At 34.8% G+C, this 22640-nt stretch overlaps 1 protein-coding gene across 1 annotated transcript in view; it reads right to left on the bottom strand.

Annotated features, from left to right (window-relative positions):
• Nucleotides 1–22640, bottom strand: part of LOC126819696 (semaphorin-2A) — a 115234-nt gene that overhangs the window by 83875 nt on the left and 8719 nt on the right. Inside the window, exons 2-3 of the mRNA XM_050547891.2 lie at nucleotides 3584–3938; nucleotides 2053–2453 (exon numbers count right to left, since the gene is read on the bottom strand). Coding sequence (XP_050403848.1) covers nucleotides 2053–2155 — 103 coding nt within the window. The 5' untranslated portion in view covers nucleotides 2156–2453; nucleotides 3584–3938. The remainder of the gene's footprint in view (nucleotides 1–2052; nucleotides 2454–3583; nucleotides 3939–22640) is intronic.

A 22640-nucleotide genomic window follows, 5' to 3' on the forward strand; every position in this document is an offset into this window, starting at 1 on the left:
GGAGGTGGGAGGAAACCGGAGGACCCGGAGAAAACCCAGGAGGTTGGACAGGCGACCCTACTCCTTGTCATGTACAACCGGGGATTCGAAACCACGCCAGTTGAGGCTGGACAAGCACCTCTATTCAATAAAATAATAGTTTGGACTACAGTTTCCCTAATCTTTACTCGATCAACCTTCCAAAAATACTTTGAATAAAGTAGAATTTATGTCGGCTTCTGTAAGATCTGATTCAATCTGTACTTAATAACACGTGAGTGTTATTTTTACCTAGGGAATGCATTAAAGTTGAATGTGGCGGTGCAATAACACATATCTGCCGAGTAGATTCCCTAATGAAATGGAGTAAAAATTGTCTGGTCGACAGAAATAATCTGTACCTGTCCGAAGCATTGATTAAAAGAACATTAAAATATGGGGGTTAGTAATTGAGTCACAAAAGATCCGACAATATTTATGCTTTCTGTCGTCAAATTTCTCTCCAGTCTAAAAAGTAATAAATTACAAGGCAGCTTAGTGCATTTCGTTTATATTTCTGAAATGCAAAAACAACACTGAGCAGACACAATCTTCTAAGCTTTTGTTTCCAGGGAGATCAAGAGAACGAAAGACTAAAGAAGAAGTTGTAAAATATGGGATTGTGAAACTGTAGCAGTTCTGGCTGGATATAGATTTATGCTTTATGTCGGTTGGCTAATGACGGGAGCTGGGAGTCGAGTAGGTCGTAAAGTTCACGAGTGACACTAGAGAAAATATCAGGTACTGTCACCTGCCTGTACAATGACTTTAATTCTGTCAAAATACGAGGACCTCATATATTACATTAGTCATGTGCAATCCTGACTCGAGTAGTACTATTCATCGATCCAACTCTTAAATCATTCGTTACGTTTACAACTTTTAAACATAAATATTGCTCAAGGAGTGTTTGAAGTTCGTCAATTTTTCAATTTTGATATTGCCTACTGTCAATCGGTTCTAAAAGATAAAAGCAGATGGCTTAAGTATCATGTTTAAAAATTAATAATAAATTTGAAAAAACTGTCAAAAATAATTTATGATGTTGACTACCTATATTTGTTGAATTTTTATGAGGTACGAACCTTTAATGGCATCAAAATATTGAAGATTAAATTGGATTTCAAAAGATTGCACAAGTACCATCTTTCAAATTTAATAATAAATTTTGAAAAACTGTCAGATTTAATTTATGACATATCTATATCACCAAAGTTTTATCAAAGTAAAAGTTTATTTTATTGTTGATACAAAACTATCGAAGATAAAATTTCGTTACCTGAGTATTTTTAAGAGAACTGACCTATTTGAAGGGTTGAATCGGGTTGGTGACTAGTAAAGGCGGCTGTAACCCGGGTATCATTTAATATTGTGTATTTAGCACTAATTTATTTCACATTCGTTTAATATCAAATCTTTGTTTAAAAATCATTTAAATTAACAAAATCATCTAATTTATCCAATTAAAAAGCATTTAATATACCGTCGTACTGACACTGTTCAAAAATTAAACATTATACATCAATAATCTATTGAGTTGTTTATTTTCAGTGATTGAGAAATTAAATAATTGGACACTCATTCTCAAAACTGAATGGTCAGCTTTAAACTGGATACCAGTACAAATTAGAAGTTTTTTGTTGATTTTAAACAAATTTTTAAACAAGGATTTGATATTGAATGAATGTGAAAGAAATTATTACTAGATACACAAGATTAAATGATACCTGGGTTATACTGTCAATTAAAACAATGTCCTACATCATCTGTAGATATAATTCCTGATTGCAGAGTGTTAGCCATATTTCAAAACACTGATTAATTAAATTAATAATTTCTTTTTTAGGCAGATTCAAAATGGTTGTTTATTTGGGGGAGAAGGGGGGGGCTAATTTTGTGTCCTCTTTTGGGAATGTGTACCGTATAAAATGGTAAAGTCTGTCTCTACTACTGTATTGTTTTTTCTGTCCTTGTTTTTATTTTACAGGTATGCTGCATCATCTATTAAAATATTGTAAAAATAAAACAACTTACCTGTATCATGGAGTTTGGCACCTGATTCACAAGATTCTAAATTCATCATGGCTAAAACCGAGTTTAGTCCTGTTAAAATCGTTATCACATAAAACAAAGCCATGGTAGAATGTCTTTGCTTTAATACACACCACAAAATATCCTTTAACGGATTATTATCCAATTTTCACAAAAATAAAAAGAATTCTTTTTCTGTCTCTTTTTTTGAGCCTAAAATCCTTTTCTAGGTCAAGGGATTATTATCCAATTTGCACAAAAGTAAACAGAATTCGTAGCTTTTCTTCTCTTCCTGTCTATTTTTTATTTTTCCACACTAAAATCTTTTTTTTCTACTCTAAAATCTTGTTAAATCCAATGAGTGCCGAACTGAGAAAAGTAGTCCACTCCATAGAGGCAATGATCTGTAAAAGAAAATAGTGATTAAGAAGTTACAGTTAGCAGAATAAGAAATCCTTAAGGAATAGAATAGACTTCAAATTTCATCAATCAAAACAGAATGGAAGTAAAGAACCTGAACAAGTTAAGTGCCTTCAGGCCAACAAAAGCAAGATTAGAAATTCTTGGCTAAATGAAACATGCTTGCCAATCTTCACTTTTTACTCTACATTTCGCACATCAGGAAGGGCAATCGTTATCTTGACTAGTTAAGTTGGTTAGTTAGAAGAAAATAACAAAAAATACAACACCTACATGGTCGAAACTAAAAACACGATAGTATTCAATCAAGCCGGCATGCATACTTTGAATTTATGGAAGTGTTTAAATAAGTAATGTGTTATTTACACGAAGGTATCAAAGTCAATAAATATATATGTGTATCTAGTATCAAAGTTTCAATAAAACTATGTACATAAAATAAAACCCATCTTAGATCTACTTAGAACTACTGAAGGTAAAAAGTAGTAAAAATTCTCAAGTCGTATATGATCATGGTGAATTATTAAGAAGACGATCAGGTATTCATGTTTCATGCGACTCCCATTTTTGTGTCTCAATATTTCATTGTTGTTGAAGATTTTGTCTTACTCATTGGTTTTAATCTTAAATCCCTAACCCTGAATTTATAGGTTTTAATCTTAAATACCGGACCCTAACCCTAACCCTAAAATGTAGACGTGATGGAATGTAAAAGTGATGGAAATAGAAAAGGGATTTGTATCAAACATGATCGCCGACGCTCCTATTTGATTCAGGTAAAAAATTAAACAAAAGTGCAATAATGAACTGATCAAATGAGTTAGTGCCAAAATTGATGAGCCAAACTATATGCCAATAAATTTTATATCTAGTCAAGTATAAAGCCGTTTTGTTTACTAAATTCAGTTTAAGTTTTTCACTCAAATTGACATAATGAGATCAAAATCGGTTAGATCCCAACATTTGATAATCTGAGGACCTAACATTTGGAATTTTATAAGATAGTTCCAAAATGAATAAACACACCAATTTTAACTAAATTAACACCTTCATTTGTTCAACTAAAATCAAAGGAATCATCTACCTGTATGTTAATGATAAAACCTGTACTTACCTTTATACACAAATCTGTAGAGCCCTACTCCCTAATCTCACGTTTATATAAAGTCACACACTCCGATAAATCCACAACAGATTATAATTGTAGCTTAGTTTAGACACATGAATAATGAACTGAAAATAATTTGTTAAACTTCACACTAACGGCCAGAGATTTATCCATGAATTTTCCCTGTCATACTGCTTCAAAGCCCTGTCTGCTTTCAGCTAATATGTTGATCCTTCAACAGGCTAGCTAATACTGACTGTGAGATGGTGTGTGAAAGAGAGGCCCTGTGTGTGCTTGCTATGGTCGTGGTGATACAGGCTGTCTGCTTGTAGACTTGGTTCACTGGTCTCAAATCTCACATCTAAAAGGAAATAGACAAAAGGAATTTAATAAGTGATTTATTCTTCTACTTGGCTTCAGTCTGTCCCTCCCTCTCTGTCACACTGTAGTATATCAGGGGAACACCATTATATTGACATTTCAAAGCAAGGGATCTTGTAAATTATCATTTTAAGACAAAGGAGAAGGGTTCAAGTGATCACCCGTAATCTCTTCTTAGAAAAAAAATTTATTAGTCCTTCCAATACTCCAGGTCATGTAAACAATATGAATTGATAGCCTGTGCAAGTATAAAAATAAATTACACTCCTACAATTTGAATAACAGACAAAAGTTGTGGCTCCTAAAATGACCAAGTACCAGTAATAAAAAAGAAGAAAATAAAATCTCGAACTAGAATATTGTCAACTACACAGTTGTCTTATCATCTGCAGAAATGAAATGAAAGCTAAAACCCATTATTTGTCCAGTTTTCAATTTTGTGATGTTATATACAGTTTGGAAACAACTTCCAGAATTATACAGTCCATTTCTTATATTCAACATTTGTAATAATGACCTCTCCTAATGACCATCAAATTTCAAGTCAATATATAGCTTTATTGTTGAATTACGGCAATGAACATGTCCCAAAAATAGCCATTTTTATGTGTTATGCTGTCTTACTGCAATTCATTATATCTTGCAACTCAAATTAATATATTTTTTGTGACTTGTTTTGGAAAGGATATAAATGCATGCTTGTAGAACACGTCCTATAATAAATTTTGGTATTTGAATTACAAATAGACAGTGTATTAAAAGGGAGTTATGACTAAATTACAGAAACCGTCCAGAAAAAAAAAACTTATTCCAACAAAGAAGGTTCGGATGTGGATCCGTCAGACTAAAACTATGTCATTTCCATTGAATGTCAGCGCGCAAGATTTTATTATGTATGTTACAAATTCTACATCTAATTATAATTGCAGCAATATATCGGTTAATTATGTATGTCACACAAGTCTACATCTAATTATTAATATAGTTTGCTGGGATATCCTTTCACAAATCACTATTATTTTAAATTATTACAATGAATGTATTACACTTTGTATAAAAATATTTTAGAAAATTCTGTACGTTTATTAAACATCTAATTGAAATGAAATAAAATTGGGTTTAACGTCCTACTGTTCTGCTCCGAACTGGGCTAATGAAGACGGGTATATGCCATACAGTGTGCTATGAGGGAAATTTTGCCTGGGCAGCAGTGCTATGAACTACTCTTATATTTGTATACAATTTGTTCGTGTCTTTGTAAAGTTGTGTATCTTTGTATAATTATGTTTCATGTATATTTCTATTATTTTTATTTGTATATGCACATAACCTTGTCAAGTTTTTTTTGTGCAATAAAGTTTCTTCTTCTTTTGTAAGTATATGGGAGTGATAATGCCTCTTTAAAAGGTCAATTCACTATGCTTCACTTTCATTTTCACCATTTTATGATTTATGTATTTCAATTGGCCTATAGAGATCAACAATATAATAATTTTAATCTCGGTAATATTACATATCTGTCTTGTTGACCAAGATATGTTTAAAAGAATACTGACCATAAAATATCTCATATTTAGTTACAATACAGTTTTCTTTGAAATAATCAGTCAAGATTATCTATATGATCATGAGAGTGGCCTTTTCTCACTTATTCCACGTCTCGGTAATATGACAAATTGCTGTCTGGATGTGCCATATGACCACGATATACCGACTTTGTGAAGTATGTCACCTTTATGATAAAATTGACACAAGATTAGGAGAGCAGACATCCTTATCATTCAAACTCTCTCCTTATCTCCCTTGATTGTCAACTCACTGATTTCCCTAATTTACTGGCTCATTGATAACACGTCCAGTCTGGAACGCTCTCCATCATTCTAGCTAAATATCCCCCCAGACAATGATACAATATAACTACCAGTAAATAGTTACACATACATGGTGATTTGAGAACAAAATGAAAATCAACACAGTAACTACCCCCTCGGTGCCCCGGCACACAGATGGACAATAGAAAGACAAACAGTGTATTTAGAGGTTGGCTTGAATATATAGACTCGTTTAACATGTGGAATTAATATGAGATCAAGTTTAAACAATTATATTATAGAGATGTACCTCCCACCTTGTCTACATGTTTATTCTAATCTTTTTTTGCTTTCTGGAGAGAGAAAGAGAGTGAGATGAAATGAAATGGGGTTTAACATCCTACTTTTCTGATCCTACTGGGCTGGCTAAGACAGGCTTATGTCACACCGTGGCCTACTCTTATATCAAATTCAAACTGCCAAGGGATCTTTTACATGCATGCCAATGTGTACACAGGACTTCGATTTTTCGTCCCATCCTAACAACTAGACAGCTGGCCGTTTCAGGCCATTTGTCATGCACCACTGACAAGGGGGAACACGCCAGAAAATCCTGATAAAACTTTCTTGGTCAAAACTGGGAGCGAACCCGAGACCTCCAGGCTAGTAAGCCAGTGTCTTACTCACTTAGCCACCGTGGTAATACAAATGTTGTTAGAAATGGTCCAGGCAAATTTTGATTTTAAATCGACCTTATACGTAATATTTTCTAGGAACTAGGTCCAAGTGATTTCGGGAGACCGTAAATTAGACTGTCCCTTGTTTGGCACTGTCTACGATATTCAGTCACACATCCTGTCAAACTTTCAAATGCTACTATCTTTGCTCGCAATAGAGTAATTTGAATGAAATTTTAAAATTATTCATTTTACATTATCTATTTTCGAATTATTATACCAAGAATGGCTAGCTCTTTATGTAAATCTTACATAATGTATCTTTAATGTTTCCCGCAAACCACCACGTTTATCAAGTATACCATTACAATACTCAATTTCTTAAAATTATTTGGCAACTAAAATGGCAATTGTTTATACAGTAAGCAAAGTTCTGGAGAGATAAACAAGGACCTGCAAGTAACAGAGTTTAAACTGTTAGGAATTTTTAAATTATGTTTATATTAAACAATTACTATGGTAACAGACCATTCAATGGCAACAAATTATACTGACCTCCATAAACACAATGCTTCTTTTTAACACATAATAAAATATAAGGCTCAAAGAATGAGAGAGAGAGAGAGAGAGAGAGAGAGAATTGGGGTTTATGTCCATTCCACAAGAATTTGCTTGCATGTAGGGTCTTTAGCAGTGGGAGGAAACCGAAAGACCCAGAGAAAAGCCACAAGGTTGGGAAGGCAACCCCACTGCTTGTCACGTACAACCCGGGAATTGAAACCACGCAGATGACTAAATGATAGACCTTATGATTCAACGCGCACACGCATTAACCATTCGGCCATCCAACCCCCCTTATTAGACTCAAAATTGCTATGATAGCTGCTGATTTTAAGAGCAGACACAAAATCTATTTAAATGTTTTAGGTATAAAATTGATGTATTAAACAGTTTTAAAGATGTCAGTGTGAAGTAAGAATCCTTTTAGCACATCCGGGGAGTAGTTATACGATGAAAACACATAAACTATTTACATTGAATGCGTAATTAGTCTGGTATTTTAGAGTAATAAATTAAACCAGTTTAATGGAATTTTGAGGGGTGTTTTTGGCAATATATAAGCGTAGAGATTCCAGACCAAACACAGAAATGAAATGAAATGGGGTTTAACGTCCTACTGTTCTGCTCCTACTGGGCTAATACAGCGTGCTATGATGGAAATTTTGCCTGGGCAGCGGCACTATGGCCTACTCTTATATAGAATTCCAACTGTCAATTAGGGATCTTTTACGTGCTCACCAATGTATACATGGGTCCTCAGTTTTCCTTCCCATCCGAATGACTAGACAGCTGTCCTTTTCAGGTCCTACGTGCTGCACCACTGACAGTGGGAAACCACGCCAATGCAGGGATCGAAAACGCGACTTCCAGACTAGCGAGCCAGCGTCTTACCCACTTAGCCAGCGTGGCTCCCACCAAACACAGTATAAATTTATATTAATTTATAACGTGCAGGGAAACAAATCATCAAACAATTCAAATGTACATGAATTCAGAATAAATAAGCATGAAGATCAAGACTCCGAAAATTACTAATAATTCAAAAGATTTATAAAAAGCAAATGTTTGGAAATAAGTGCCAACATCCCTAGAATCCCTCAAAATACTAAAATGCTTTAAGATGATAATAATTGGGTAGACTGATAAAATTGAATGACAGGACACCACAGAGATTACAGGCTCCCAAAAAAGACTTAACATTCTATAAATGATAATTGGACAAAAACAGAGATTCCAGACTTACAACCAGTGGTTTCCATGCAAGATACTCCCACATTTTGCAAGAGATGGATAGAGAACAAGCTAAAAAATAAAAAGTGATTTTTCGTACAATCATGGGGCATAATCCAGTAAGTTATGGTCTTAAATGCTTGAATATCAAAAGGAACTGAAAATTGTGACCTCTAACGGGTCCGCAACCTTCATATTAAATACTTTTACACTATTTGCATACAAGGAGTGGCCATTTTGTCGGGCAGTTTCGTTTCGATTTTCCCGAAATTTGAACCCAACCTTCATTATGGTGTAACAGTGATATATTTAAATACAAGGAGTGGCCATTTTGTCGGGCAGTTTCGTTTCGATTTTCCCGAAATTTGAACCCAACCTTCATTATGGTGTAACAGTGATATATTTAAATGGTTTTTAAAATCAGATAAAAATTATGACCAGCAGAGAATCCAAAACCTGTTAATGTGATTTTTCGTACAATCAAGGGTGAAAACAATATATGTCCACATAAAAATGTGGGCGTATAAAAATGATCAAACACACTATAAATTAATAATTCAGAAGGTGGGGGAAAAGTAAACGACTGGGCAATTTGACACGTACTGAGGAATAACTTCAGATTAATTAAACACAAACATAGACTAGAAAAAATACTAGGAACTATGTGAGTAATCTACATCATCATTGACTGAATTAGAAATACCAAAGCTTAAATTGATTCCTTACATAAATGATCCCACCCAAATATAATAACAAAACCGTGAACTATAAAGGGAGGTACCCCAGTCATTGTCAGTCACATGTACCAAGATGGACAAATATAAAATTAAACTGGAGTATACCATAGTGGATTTTTTTTGCTAGCTCAGCAATTTTTTGTACAAGATATCTGATTTAAAGGTATGGGTGTCATCTGACTAGCTTACTGACCTTCAAGTAGCTAAGTTTGTAACTCAATATCATCCAAAGTCTTCGACATTGAAAACACTAAAATTAGATGTCAATTTAAATCAACACTGATGTTGATCATACAAGCGACTTTTGACCCTATGACATCAGACAATTGATTAACCAATCAGCGTTGATGTTTCTAGTGGGTTACCCACAGTTCTGTTCACCTCATGCCAAAAACTCTCCGTAACAGAACGTTTCATTGGCTAATCCATCACATCATTCAGAACGCGGGTTATATAACAACTCTTCCAGATCCTAGTGTAGTAAAGACAAGTAAAACAAAATTCTGAACTATAAAAAACGAAACGAAATAGGATCTGTATGTGTTTTAACCAGATTGAAATATTGTGTAGAGGAATTAAATGCCAGTATTCAGACTAGGATTCTGAAATTCCATAGATTGTCCCCGGCTTCTGATGTGAATGCATCTATAGATATGTATCATAATAGGTTCTAAGAAAGCCATCAACCATATATCACCGGGTATTTCTTAATTCAACTCTGTAAGCATGAACATCTGAATAGTAACAACAATTTTCAAGAAAAGTCAATTAACCACATATCTCCAGTAAATTATCAACTAAACCATGATCTCTTTTGATAATGATAATAGTAATGAGGAAATTGTCCATTAGTAATTGGTCAGAAAACCTTGACCAATACCATCTGAAGTACTTACAACATTTAGAAAAGTCCAATCTGATAACGAGTAATTACTATAGGTACATTATACCAGGTAGGTAAATTGAAAAGGATTACGATAATTATCAAGGTAGATCTTTGATCTTTAAGATAATAAAATAAAATTCCATCTAGAGAGAGAGAGAGAGAGTTTAACATCTACTTGACATAAACTAGGTCATTCGGGGACTAACATATGGTTCAATGATATTTCAACACTTCGGTGTGTGTAGGGGTCTTTTAGAAGTGGGAGAAAACCGGAGGACCCAGAAAAAACCCACAGTATAGACCATATTACTATGTGGTCATTAACAAGGGTATAAAACCTCTACTGAATACTGACATACAGCAATTCTTTCATTGTAATTCCAGGCAATATTCCAAATTGTCAAATACACTTCCAAATCTGTTTTATTGTCTCCAAAGAGTCAACATTTCTGAATATACTGAAAGATAGGTTGCCAGGCAACAAAACATACGCCCACAGCAGCTAAATCGTCCGAGCGGTCGTCAAGGGTTGTCGCATATTTATTCCTTTGTAGGTAATTGGGGGCCTTTACAAGACAGTTCCATACAGATCAGATTATAAATTTTGTCGTTTGAGGGTTTACAAGAAATTGTGGATGATGGACGGACAGACGGACCGATGGGGGCGTATAAAAAACACTATATCGCCCAAACCTAGAGTAAGCTTGAATACTTGGAAGCAAACTATTCCTTTCATGTTCGTGTATTCAGTAATTAACAAAGTAAACAAATAGTCATGTTTCTACAATCGCATCAAATATTTATTTCAGTTGTTCTGTCAACCATGTTTTATTGACTAACGTTCTGTAAAATTTAGCAACTATTGGGAAATGGTATTTTAAACAGGCATTATGTCAGAGCTAAATATGTCTATTGCTGGTCTTTCTTTGGGTATTAATAAATGTTATATAAATTATTAATTAGACATTATTATTAATTATTAAGTAGATTAGAACGGTTTGGTCATTAAATGCTGGTCTTTCTTTGGGTCTTAATAAATGTTATATAAATTATTAATTAGACATTCTTGACGCCATCGGATGGCGCCAATTTTAAGTAGATTAGAACGGTTTGGTCATTAAATGATTTAACTTAAAAATGGAGAAACGAGGCTAAGACTTGAATTACCAGTATGGTGGTTATGATCAATGCAAACATTGACGATTACATGTCATTTGGGACTCGCGTCATTTGGGACTCAAAAAAATATGACCACGACATTTGGGACTCAGGTATACGACGTTTGGGACTTTGGTATACGTCGTTTGGGACTCGGGTATACGACGTTTGGGACTCGGGATAATTTATTAGAAATAGGCCAATTCAAAACACGAAAGAAAATGTTTATTAACATGAAACACGTGGTTAGTAAAAGGCTCAACCAAACGATAAAACATTAGTTAGTTGCACTTACGGTTCTTTGATAATCATCGTTTCTCATAAAAGTTATATATTTATTTAAAACGAATAATATGCTGATGAATTTATTTGAAAATGACCTACACAAAAAACAAAATAAATATTTACACGACATGCAATCTTTTTTACATGCCCCTTGAAATTGTGAACGATAATCCGTGAGCTGCACCAATACCAATAGATAAATAAGTGCGTACAAGGCAAAGTTTTTTTGTGGAAAATATAAGAAATGGCAACGATCAAAGCGGGATAATTAAAGCTGATTGCAGTATGTTCAAAGAAACCTAACGGTTCTTTGGTGGATGAGGAAAAACGTGAGTTGTCAATCATTGAGAATGGCGGCCGTGTGTTGATTGCAGTTATACCGTTTCACGAAAAAACATTAGCAGTGGTCGGTCAATCAAGCTCGTTTACTATTTGATAAAAGAAAAACAACGAAGTATTACTAAATATACACAAATTTTCAACAATATATCATTGTCAAGTTTTATACTCGCAGATAAAACAAAACAAAGGAGAACTAGCAGTGTTAATCGCGGTCTCAACAATCGCCGATCAACTAAATAAAACGAAAGACAACTAAGACAGCTGTTACTATATATCTCATAAATAAATAGTCCCAACTGTCGTTTATATTGAGTCCCAAATGTCGTTTGTGTTGAGTCCCAATTGACGCCAATCAAGTCCCAAACGTAGTCAACTGAGTCCCAAATGTCGTTTATGTTGAGTCCAAAATGACGTGAGTCCCAAATGACGTGATACCAAAACTACGACCCATTGATAACTTTGCCCAAAAAAAATTTTCAATATATTCATTTTGCATTATCTATTTTGGGAAATATTATAGCAAGAACGACCAACTCTTGATCTAAATCTTACATAATATATCTTTAATTAGAAATGAAATGAAATAGTGTTTTAACATCTCGTGACACAAAACATAAGTCACTTTGAGACCAACATAATGGTAATTGTTATTTCTATGATTATGTGTGCAATATGAGTAGGACAATTTGGCCTGAGCAGTGGCATCAGGCCCAACTGCCAAAGGTTTATTATGGGGCACTCCATCATGTAAACAGGCAGATCTTGTTTTTCTGTCCCATCCGCCCAGCATGTGCCACACTTGACAAGTGCGGACCAGGAGGATCTTGTTTTTACTGTCCCATCCGAATGACTAGACCCTTTTTCCTTTCCTGGTCAACCCAGCATGGGTTACACCTGACAAGCGTGGACCAAGCTATCAGAATAGGTGAGACGTCTTCCGCGTGCTAAACCATCGACAATTCTAATGTAAAAACATAGATACCCGATGAGTGAAAACCAGGCTATGAGAATAGGTGAGATGTCTTCCGCGTGCTGAACCTTTCTAATGTAAAAACCTAGATAGATTTAGTCGAGTATTGATACTGATTGCATTTTATTTAAATCGTAGAGAAACTAATCAATATGTCACCTACTTTAAATAAAACATTTTTTCCAGTATAAAAAAGTAACATGCAGAATAATTTGAATGACATGTAATTTAAATTGAAGTAGAAATGTTTAAAACTGATGACAGTACAAAAAGAAAAATAATCATATTATAGACATAGGGTTAACTATTTCCACAATTTAATCTAATGTGAGTTTCGTTGGATTTATTCAATAAATTTTACATAACATGATGATAGGAGAGAGAGAAGAGATAGAGAGAGAGTGAGGTTTAAGGTCCACAAACTAGGTCATTTCAGGACTAACATTTGTTGGATTTATTCAATAAATTTTACATAACATGATGATAGGAGAGAGAGAGAGAGAGAGAGAGAGAGAGAGAGGGGGTTTAATGTCTACAAACTAGGTCATTTCAGGACTAACATATGGTTCAATTTTATTTCAATAATTCATTTGCGTGTTGGGATCTTTAACAGTGGAAGGAAACGAAGGACCCAGAGAAAACCCACAAAACATGGATAAACCATTTTACTTATTTTATTGTTAACTTGGATGTATTGTTTTTTATCTATATATGAAGTGGTGTCAGGTACTTTCTATTCCTGTCCAAAATGATACTTTTCAAAGAATATGGAATATTTATTTGATAAATAGCCTAAACAAATATTGAATTGAATTCATAATAGAGTCGAGTCAACCATTGAAAGAAAAAATCTGCAGGTGTTTTAACAGATGGAATATCAATCTATACACGAATCCTATACTTGGTACTTAAGATTCAAAGAAAACACATCCCCACTTCAACATGTAGGATTCTTTTTTATTTCTTAATTCTAATACCACATGGTAAAAATTCATATTATATTCAGGCAGAGATGTTGAGGGTGGAGTACCCAATGTAGGATTGCTCTAGCTTCAAGTGTCTTACACTTTAGTTCTGAAAATATTTAAGTTTTTTGTTGCAAATTTTGAGTTTATTCGTAATTTTGATACCGCATGGTGGAAATTCATAACATGCATGCATGCAGAGATCTAGACGATGTAAGGGTGGGGTACAAAATATAGAACTGCTTTAGCATCAAGTGCCTTGTTTTTCAATATATGTTCTACAATCCTTCTTTAAAAGTGGTATTACATTTAAAATGGAATATAACTATTGCTAAGAACTTGCTAAATAAAAAGAGAGAGAGGGGGGGGGTTAACATCCACTCAACACAAACCAGGTCATTTCTGCACTAACATAATTTTCAATTTTAATTCAATAATTCGCATGCATGTTGGGGTCTTTAGCAGTGGGAGGAAACCGGAGGACCCGGAGAAAACCCACGAGGTTGGACAGGCGACCCTACTCCTTGTCACGTACAAGAGGGGAATCAAAACCATGCCAGCTAACTCAATGACAGACCTTATGATGCAGCGTCTAATGGGTGGGAATTGCACAAAAAAAAAAAGATAACCATAAAAATTTTAAACACTTAATTATCTGGTCCTAGAACTTGTAAGTATATACATAAGGACTTCAGAATATGTACATAACTTTTTAATTAAATTTAACTAATTAAAGTTTGACAGGTGGAACCACTAGAAATAAATTCATCGCTAAATCATAACGATTGAGGTTCTTCAGATAACGATAAAAAGTTCTTTAATGTATAGGTTGTTGAATTATACTGCCGAGATGCTTGATGAAATGGCTCACTCAGACATGTGGCCTCAAGAAAAATATTCATGTTGAATTTATTGAAAGATTTGATTGTAACCCTGTTGTAATCTTGTTGTTTATGTCGATTGATGGATGTTTTCTTAACATTTACATTTAAAGGTGGAGTCCCAGACTTCACCAGACATCTGCAGATATAAGTGCGGATTTAAAGGGGAATGTTTCAAAGTAACTGATACTGTCATAGCAAAGAATTATTAGGTGTGTCAAAACGAGTCAATATCATCTGCCCCATGCATGACACCCACTGCTACCTTGATGAAACGAGGTGTAACGTTCTGCTTTTCAGCAACATCAGGGCTAATGAAATGCAATGCAGTGTGCTGAGTGAATTTTGCCCGACAGCAATTAAATTTCAGCTGTCAAGGGTTCTTGTATACATTGGACCTCGGTTTTTTTTCATTCCATCCACAAACTGGTTGATGTCTATGCTATGTCCTCTGTCTTCTGGGATCAGACCGGACGGACGGACGGGGGAACACAACAGAGCTACTTCTATAAAAGGTAATTTGGGTAAATATATAAAACTTCCATGTTAGTGAAATAGATCTGTAAGGATTGAAAAAAGATATCGAGAGAGAGAGAGAGAGAGAGAGAGAGAGAGAAAAGAGAGAGAAAAGAGAGAGAGAGAGAGAGAGAGAGAGAGAGTCATTTTGGGACTAGCATATGGTTCAATTTTATTTCAATAATTTGCTTATGTGTAGGGGTCTTTAGCAGTGGGAAGAAACTGGAGGACCCGGAGGAAACCCATGATGCCAATGATGGTTGGACAGACGACCCCCTACTGCTTGTCACGTACAACCAGGGAATCGAAACCACACCAGTTGACTCAATGACAGACCTTATGATACAACGCGCATGCACTAATCATTCAGCCATCCAACCCCCCACATATATCAGGGATGATACCTTTAAATATAGTTCTTTTTATCACATGCATTGTATTGCCTTGCTTCACAATTAAACAGAGGTTTTTAAGTACTGCCATTTTTCAACTTGAAGATAGACTTTGTGAAAAAACCTACAGAGTTGAAGCCATTAAAACACTCTTATTTTTTTTGTAAGCTTACAATGTCATTATATTACCAACTTGACTTGTTTTTTCTCTTCGCTAGACCTCGACAAGTTTACAAGAATTAATCAAGTGTGCATTAATTAAACAAAAGAATCAATTAAACTTGTTTCTTTTCAAAAAACTACTTCATATACCCATACAAAATATTTATGCAAATGTAGTACAATATAAGTAGAGACTAATGTTTCGTAAAACTTTAAAGCTCTTTGTATATTTCAGTGGTGAAAGTTGTGGCCGAATGGTTAACAATTACACATTGCATCATAAGGTCTGTCATTCAGTCAAATGGCGTGGTTTCAACTCCCCGCGTGTAGATGACAAGGTGTAGGGTCGTCTGTCCAGGGAATCACGTGGCTAAGTGGGTAAGACGCTAGCTCGCTAGCCTGGAGGTCGGGTGTTCGATCCCTGCATTGGCCGAGAAAGTTCATCCAGATTTTCTGGCGTGGTTCTTCCTTGTCAGTGATGCAGGACGGAGGGTCTGACAAGGAAAGCTGTCTAGTCGTTCGGATGGGACGAAAAACCGAGGTCCCGTGTACACATTGGCGTGCACGTAAAAGATCCCTTGGCAGTTGGAATTCGATATAAGAGTAGGCCGTAGTGCCGCTGTCCGGGCAAAATTTCCCTCATAGCACACTGTATGGCGTATGCCCGTCTTCATTAGCCCAGGTTAGGAGCAGAACAGTAGGACGTTAAACTCCACTTCATTTTCATTTCGTCGTCTGTCCAACCTCTGGGTTCTCTGGTTTATTCCACTGCTAAAGACCAATACGCGCAAGCGAATTATTGAAATAAAATCGAACCATATGTTAGTCCCGAAATATTGATAATTTAACATATAAAGATACATTATGGGAGATTAGATAAAGAGCTGACAGTTCTCGCTATAATAGTTAAAAAATAGATAATGTAAGGGGAATATGCTGAAAATTTCAGAGTCATTGTTACAGTCATTACCATAATAAACAAGGTCTCGATTATCCACTTTTACGGTTTATCATCAACGGCTGTTGAACCGCAGATCAGATTCAAATCTGTGGAAAATCGGATTCATATGATGACATTGAGAGTTGATTATGGTCTGGATAAGTTAATTAATGTCTAATTAATAATTTAGATACTATTTCAGGCCTAAAGAAATTTAGCTCTTGCATAATGTATGTTTAATGACAGTTTTATCAAAATTTTAAAATTGGTCAACATGGCAAAGGGTGTTGGTTGTGATTTTAAAAATGGAGAAGTACCACTCTTTAGAACTGCCTAGAGGAAGTGCAACGTTTACATCCTAATGGAATACTGTGTGTGGCATACAGAGTAGTGTACACGGTTTCCTCCAAATATACATCACAATACAGTTATTCGATTATATAAAATTGGCATAGTGGGTGTGGTACATGAAACTGTTTAAGCTTTGCATGCAATAAATGTTATTCAATGAAGCCAAATTGGATTGATAGTTTTAACTTGTACAGCCTGACAAGGACAGCTGTCTAGCCATTCAGATGAGACGAAAAACCGAGGTCCCGTGTACACATTGGCGTGCATGTAAAAGATCCCTTGACAGTTGGAATTCGATATAAGAGTAGGCCGTGGTGCCACTGTCCGGGCAAAATTTCCCTCATAGCACACTGTATGACATATGTCCGTCTTCATTAGCCCAGTTCGGTGCAGAACAGTAGGACATTAAACCCCATTTCATTTCATTCATTTTCAACTTGTACAAAAGAAGCACTATCTCTATCCCAATATAAACTATCTACAGGAAACTAGTCAAAATAAAAACAGTATAGATGCCTTTATTCAATTGCACAGAAGAGGGTGTTTTCATTTACCTCAAAATTGTCAAGCCTCCGGAACCCAATCCCCTCTAAATGTGAATTTTGCTCCGATAGGCATATTTTTAGTACTCCACTGTACTTGTCACAGTCAAACTAGTGTAAATAAGTGCTTACATGTGGAGGGTACGTTAACTTTTTCGAAAGACCTGGTACAACTTCACAAAAACGGGGAGGGGATGGGGGGTAGAAGTCAACAAGTTCTGCTCAGCAAGTAGAGAAGCAAGTGAAATTCATTTAATTACTTGTCTCAGCATGAACAAATGCACCTAACGTGGGATAATTTTAAGTATGTGTGAAACTGTATGATTAATAAGATATGGAACCAGTAGGCAGTTTTCTTTAAACATGTCATACTAGAATGTTACATTTCTCATCTCTTTTATATCAAACATCAGATTCATAGATCAGATATTTTGTTAATGTCACATATTAAACAACCAGAATCAGATAAAACAGATTCCTGGAGTTTGAATTCTGAAGGAGCTCAAACAGATAGGCAGTTGAAAAAAACAGCATGTTCCACTGGGTGTTTAATTGACGGTTAATCAAAAACATGTAATTTTCCTACCACGATGTTTCAAATACAGTGCAAGAATTACAGGATCTGGGTATATATTCTAGATCAAAACAGAGTTATTCTTCTGTTGCTGTTATTTTTATTCAAACAGTGATATCAAACTCGCTTTGAATTCGAATGGGGGGTGGGGGTGGGGGTGGAGTCGAGCTGAGTCGCACTACATGTAGACTTTAGAGAGAGAGAGAGAGAGAGAGAGAGAGAGAGAGAAAGAGAGAGAGAGAGAGAGAGAGATGGGGTTTAACCTCCATGCGACAGAAACTAGGTCATTTTGGGATTGACAATAATTCTCTTGCATGCAGGGGTCGCTAGCAGTGGGAGGAAACCGGAGGACCTGGGGAAAACCCATGAGGTTGGGTAGGCGACCCTACTCCTTGTCACGTTCAACAGGGGAATCAAAACTACGCCAGTTGCTTCAATGACAGACCTTATGATACAGCACGCATGTGCTAACCAATCGAGTGGCAAGGGTTCAATCCCAAGCTTCTCTGTGAGAAGTAGTAGGGTTTGCTGCCTAACCTTGTGGAATTTCTTGTCCAATTTCCCCCCAATGCTACAGATCCCTGCATGGAAGCAAATAATTGAAATAAAGATTACCATACTGAAATAAACAAGTTTGTATTGAGTGGACTTTAAACCTCATCTTTCTCTCTCTCTCATCATTTTGAAATTTAAAGAATAAGAAAAAGCCTTGACACAACGAGAAGTAACATTATCAAAAAGTAGACTGGTCTGAAATTTAGTAAAATCAATTAATTCTAACTTAAGTTAAGGCCATCTAAAGTTCACTATCTTTTTTGTTACTGAAAGTCGGAAGGATAATTAATTTATATCAATGAACCTGGAACTCAAAATGCTATCTCATCTACACTTTTTTTTCGTTTTAATCATCTAAATTGCTATCTCAAGAACACTTAACAGTCTTTATTTTTTGTTAAATTTAATAAAGGAAAACGACTATTAGCCATTTGGTGCATTTAGGTTTGAAACTTGTGTTAAACTATATGCAGACAGCTTACATCTGTACTTGGTTTCCTGAAGTGAAGAAAAGATTTGTGGCAGGAACTATGGAACTAGAGTTATGAATAGAGGTGGGTGTATACTCGACACCTTATCATTATTGTTAGCGTTGTTATTATTATAGAGATTCCGTCATCCACACCTCCATATTACCATACAATAACCGATTCATTGTTTCTCGGCTTTCATATAATACATTTAATAAACCCATTATGTCATCCGAATCTAGACCTGGTGAAGCAGGGTGCCAGACAGATCTGAAACATTTGGTAGAAAATATCAGATCATAAAAATATTCCTTGACCCCACGATTCCATTGGATTACCCGTATGTTATATAAGTCTTCAAAATCCTATCAGATCGACCAACTCCCAAGAGATGGAAGAGCAAACAAGTCAAAGGTTACGTAACGTTGTATACATTCTGATAAACATCGGGGAACCAAATCAAAGAGAACTGTAAAATTAACAAAGTCAAACAAATCCCTTGAGAAAATAGAAAAATAAACTATGAAATCACAATCTGTCTTCGTGTCTTTTTATATTCATCAAAATATGTCAGTTTTAACTGGATAAGATTTACATTAACTTTCTACAGATCTATCACTGAGGAGAAAAAATTCAGACGAATATATTAATATTGTTTTAAAGGGACAGAACGAAATATATTTTATAAAACGAAATGAAACCAGTGGCTGCCAGCCAGGATATGCCCACATTTTGCAAGAGATGGATAGAGAACAAGCTAAAAACAAACACGATTTTTTGTACAATCAGTGGCAATAATCCAGAAAGTTATGGTCTGAAATGCGCAAATATCAAAAGGAACCAAGATCTTTGGGTTATAAAGATGCATTTCAAGTTTCATCAAAATCGTGACCTCTTGAGTGTCCACAAGCTAAAAACCTGATTTTTCGTACAATCAGGAGCCATAATCCATGAAGATATGGTCTGATACATGCCAATATCGAAAGGAACCAAGATCGTTAGGAGATAGACCTATATTTTAAGATTTGTCAAAATTGGATCAAAATTATGGCCTGTAAAGAGTACACAAACAAATTGTGGACGGACGTCCGGACGTCCAGACGTCCAAGGGCGACGACAATATACGTCCAAATGAAAATGAGGGCATATAATAAAATGAAATGGGGTTTAGTGTCCTACTGGGCTAATGTGAAGGTGGGTATACGCCATACAGTGCGCTATAGGGGAAATTTTGGCCTGACAGCAGCACTACAGCCCATGTCCAGGGTTCTTTTTGTACCATCTGAATGACTATACGTTGTCCCTTGCCAGGCCCTCTGTCCTGTACCACTGAACCATGTCAGAAAATCCAAATAAGCCTTCTTGTAAAGCAAAAGTATATATAATGAGTACTTTAAAAAGCAGTGGCCAATTCAGGACTGCAGGAAGGTGTGGCCCGTTAAATTACAGTGATTGATATTTCTGAGTTAAACAAACAGCATTATTTTGAATAATTCAGTTCTTGGGCGTTTCGAGTTTTTCTAATTAAGCCAAGTACAAAAAAAATATTAATAATGATATTATTTTTAAGAACTGTGATGAATAGAAAATAGAAAATAATGAAAACTGTATATGATCATAAAATGAATTAGAATTTATAGATTTTAATAATATTTGGACTAATATATTTTGTAATAGTACTTATGATTGAATACATCCCTCAACCTGTTTCCATTAGGTTTGTTGGTGCAGAAAATTAGCATGTTAAACCAGTTAAAAATTTATTATGTAAGATTTAATTAAAGGCTCAATACCACTCTTGTTGTAACTGAATAATATGTCCTAATCTTTATTCTGGTCAACAAATTGTACTATTTTACAGTATTCCAATTAATTGATGATACAAATTTCATCTTAACACACCTAATTTAAAAAATTGGAAAAATCCAACTAAATGATTTGAAAAGCCTAACGTAAACCTTTTCAAATGTGACTTGGATTTTAAAATATTTTCGAACCCTCTGGACAAGTAAAATATGATTTAATGGATAATTTACACAACAGGTAGGACACTAACACATCTAATACTTAGAATAAGGCTATTTTTTATTTTCTGGAGCTGTCAAGCCAGCAAGAGTGTTATTGTCCCTTTAAAGAGTTGGATGTACTTGCTATAATAATATAAATATAGATAATGAAAAATGAATATATTGAAAATTTCAGTAAAATTACTTTATTCTGAGTGAAGACAAGATTGCTGGAAGATGTAGCCTAGATTGTTTATTATCGTAGCAAGGTTACTTGATAATCAAGACTAAGACTCGATTATCAATTTTATCATTAATTTTTTAAATATTGTAGGTGTATTAATCCATTTAAATTGGTGCCATCCGATGGTCTAGAGAGTTGTTTATAGACTTGTCGTGTTAATAAATGTCTGAATAATAGTTTATATAACATTTAAAATCTCAGTCATCCAATAATCTAGAGGGTTGATTATAGACTTGTCGTGTTAATAAATGTCTGAATAATAGTTTATATAACATTTAAAATCTCAGTCATCCAATAATCTAGAGGGTTGATTATAGACTTGTCGTGTTAATAAATGTCTAATTAATAATTCATATAACATTTGAAGCCAAAATAAAGACCTGCTATAGGCTGAGTTAGCTTTTACATAATGCATCTTTAAGCCAATTACATTTCATTTCATATCCTTCAAATACCAGACTTTTATTCTAGCAGGTTTCCCCCAGTCAAGAAAAAAAGGTTTACAATCTAAAATATTCTTCAAATACCAGACTGTTCCCCTTTAATAAATCTAGTCAAGACAAATTTTAGAATGTTTACAATCTAAAACGTAAATATTTCAAAAAGATAAGGGAGGAGAAACATGGTCACTAAGAAAAAAACTTATTTTAACTAAAGTCTTTTGTAACAGTATCAAAAATTTATCATAAACATCCTTCTCCCTTTTTGGAAGAATTATGTGATTTTTTTTATTCTTAAATCAAATTTACGACCAACAAAAAACATAACTGAATGACAAATTATGAAAAGAGTTCAGCAGGAGTTTTTTGGGAACAAACTCAAGCTGGTGGAATAGTTCTGAGAAGACAAAAATTCCACAAGGGATTTGGGGGGTTGTAAACTAGACTCGGTATAGGTAAAGAACAATTTTCTATTCTTTCAAATATCTTTTTAAATTTTATTTTTCAGAGGATTTTAAGAATAAAAAATATTATCAAAAAGAAATCCACTCTGATGGATGAATTTTTAGATTCTGAACACAGCAATGTCAAAACAAATTTCAAATTTTATTTTTTAGAGGATTTTGAGAGTAAAAAATATTACCGAAAAGAAATCCACTCTGATGGGAGGAATTTTTAGATTCTGAACATGGCAAACGTCAAAACAAATTTATCAAATTCTTAAAAGTCTTATCTTTTCCGTTTTTTTCTACGGAATTGAGAATCAAGATGTTTTATATTAGATTAAACACTATCATCCCGTCTTCCATATTGAACGAAGGGACGGCTATCGAACTTGACGTTTATCTTCTGCTAAATTCTTGAAAGATGGATGGGATTTTCAACAACGTCTTCTGATGGATTTATTGATCTTCATATAAACTGCCCAAATAATTTTCACAAGTCACCTATCAAATCGGTGGTGATTTGTGTAGTAGAGAGATTTGT

The sequence above is a fragment of the Patella vulgata genome, chromosome 4, assembly GCF_932274485.2.
Source record: "Patella vulgata chromosome 4, xgPatVulg1.2, whole genome shotgun sequence".
Taxonomy (NCBI): domain Eukaryota; kingdom Metazoa; phylum Mollusca; class Gastropoda; family Patellidae; genus Patella; species Patella vulgata.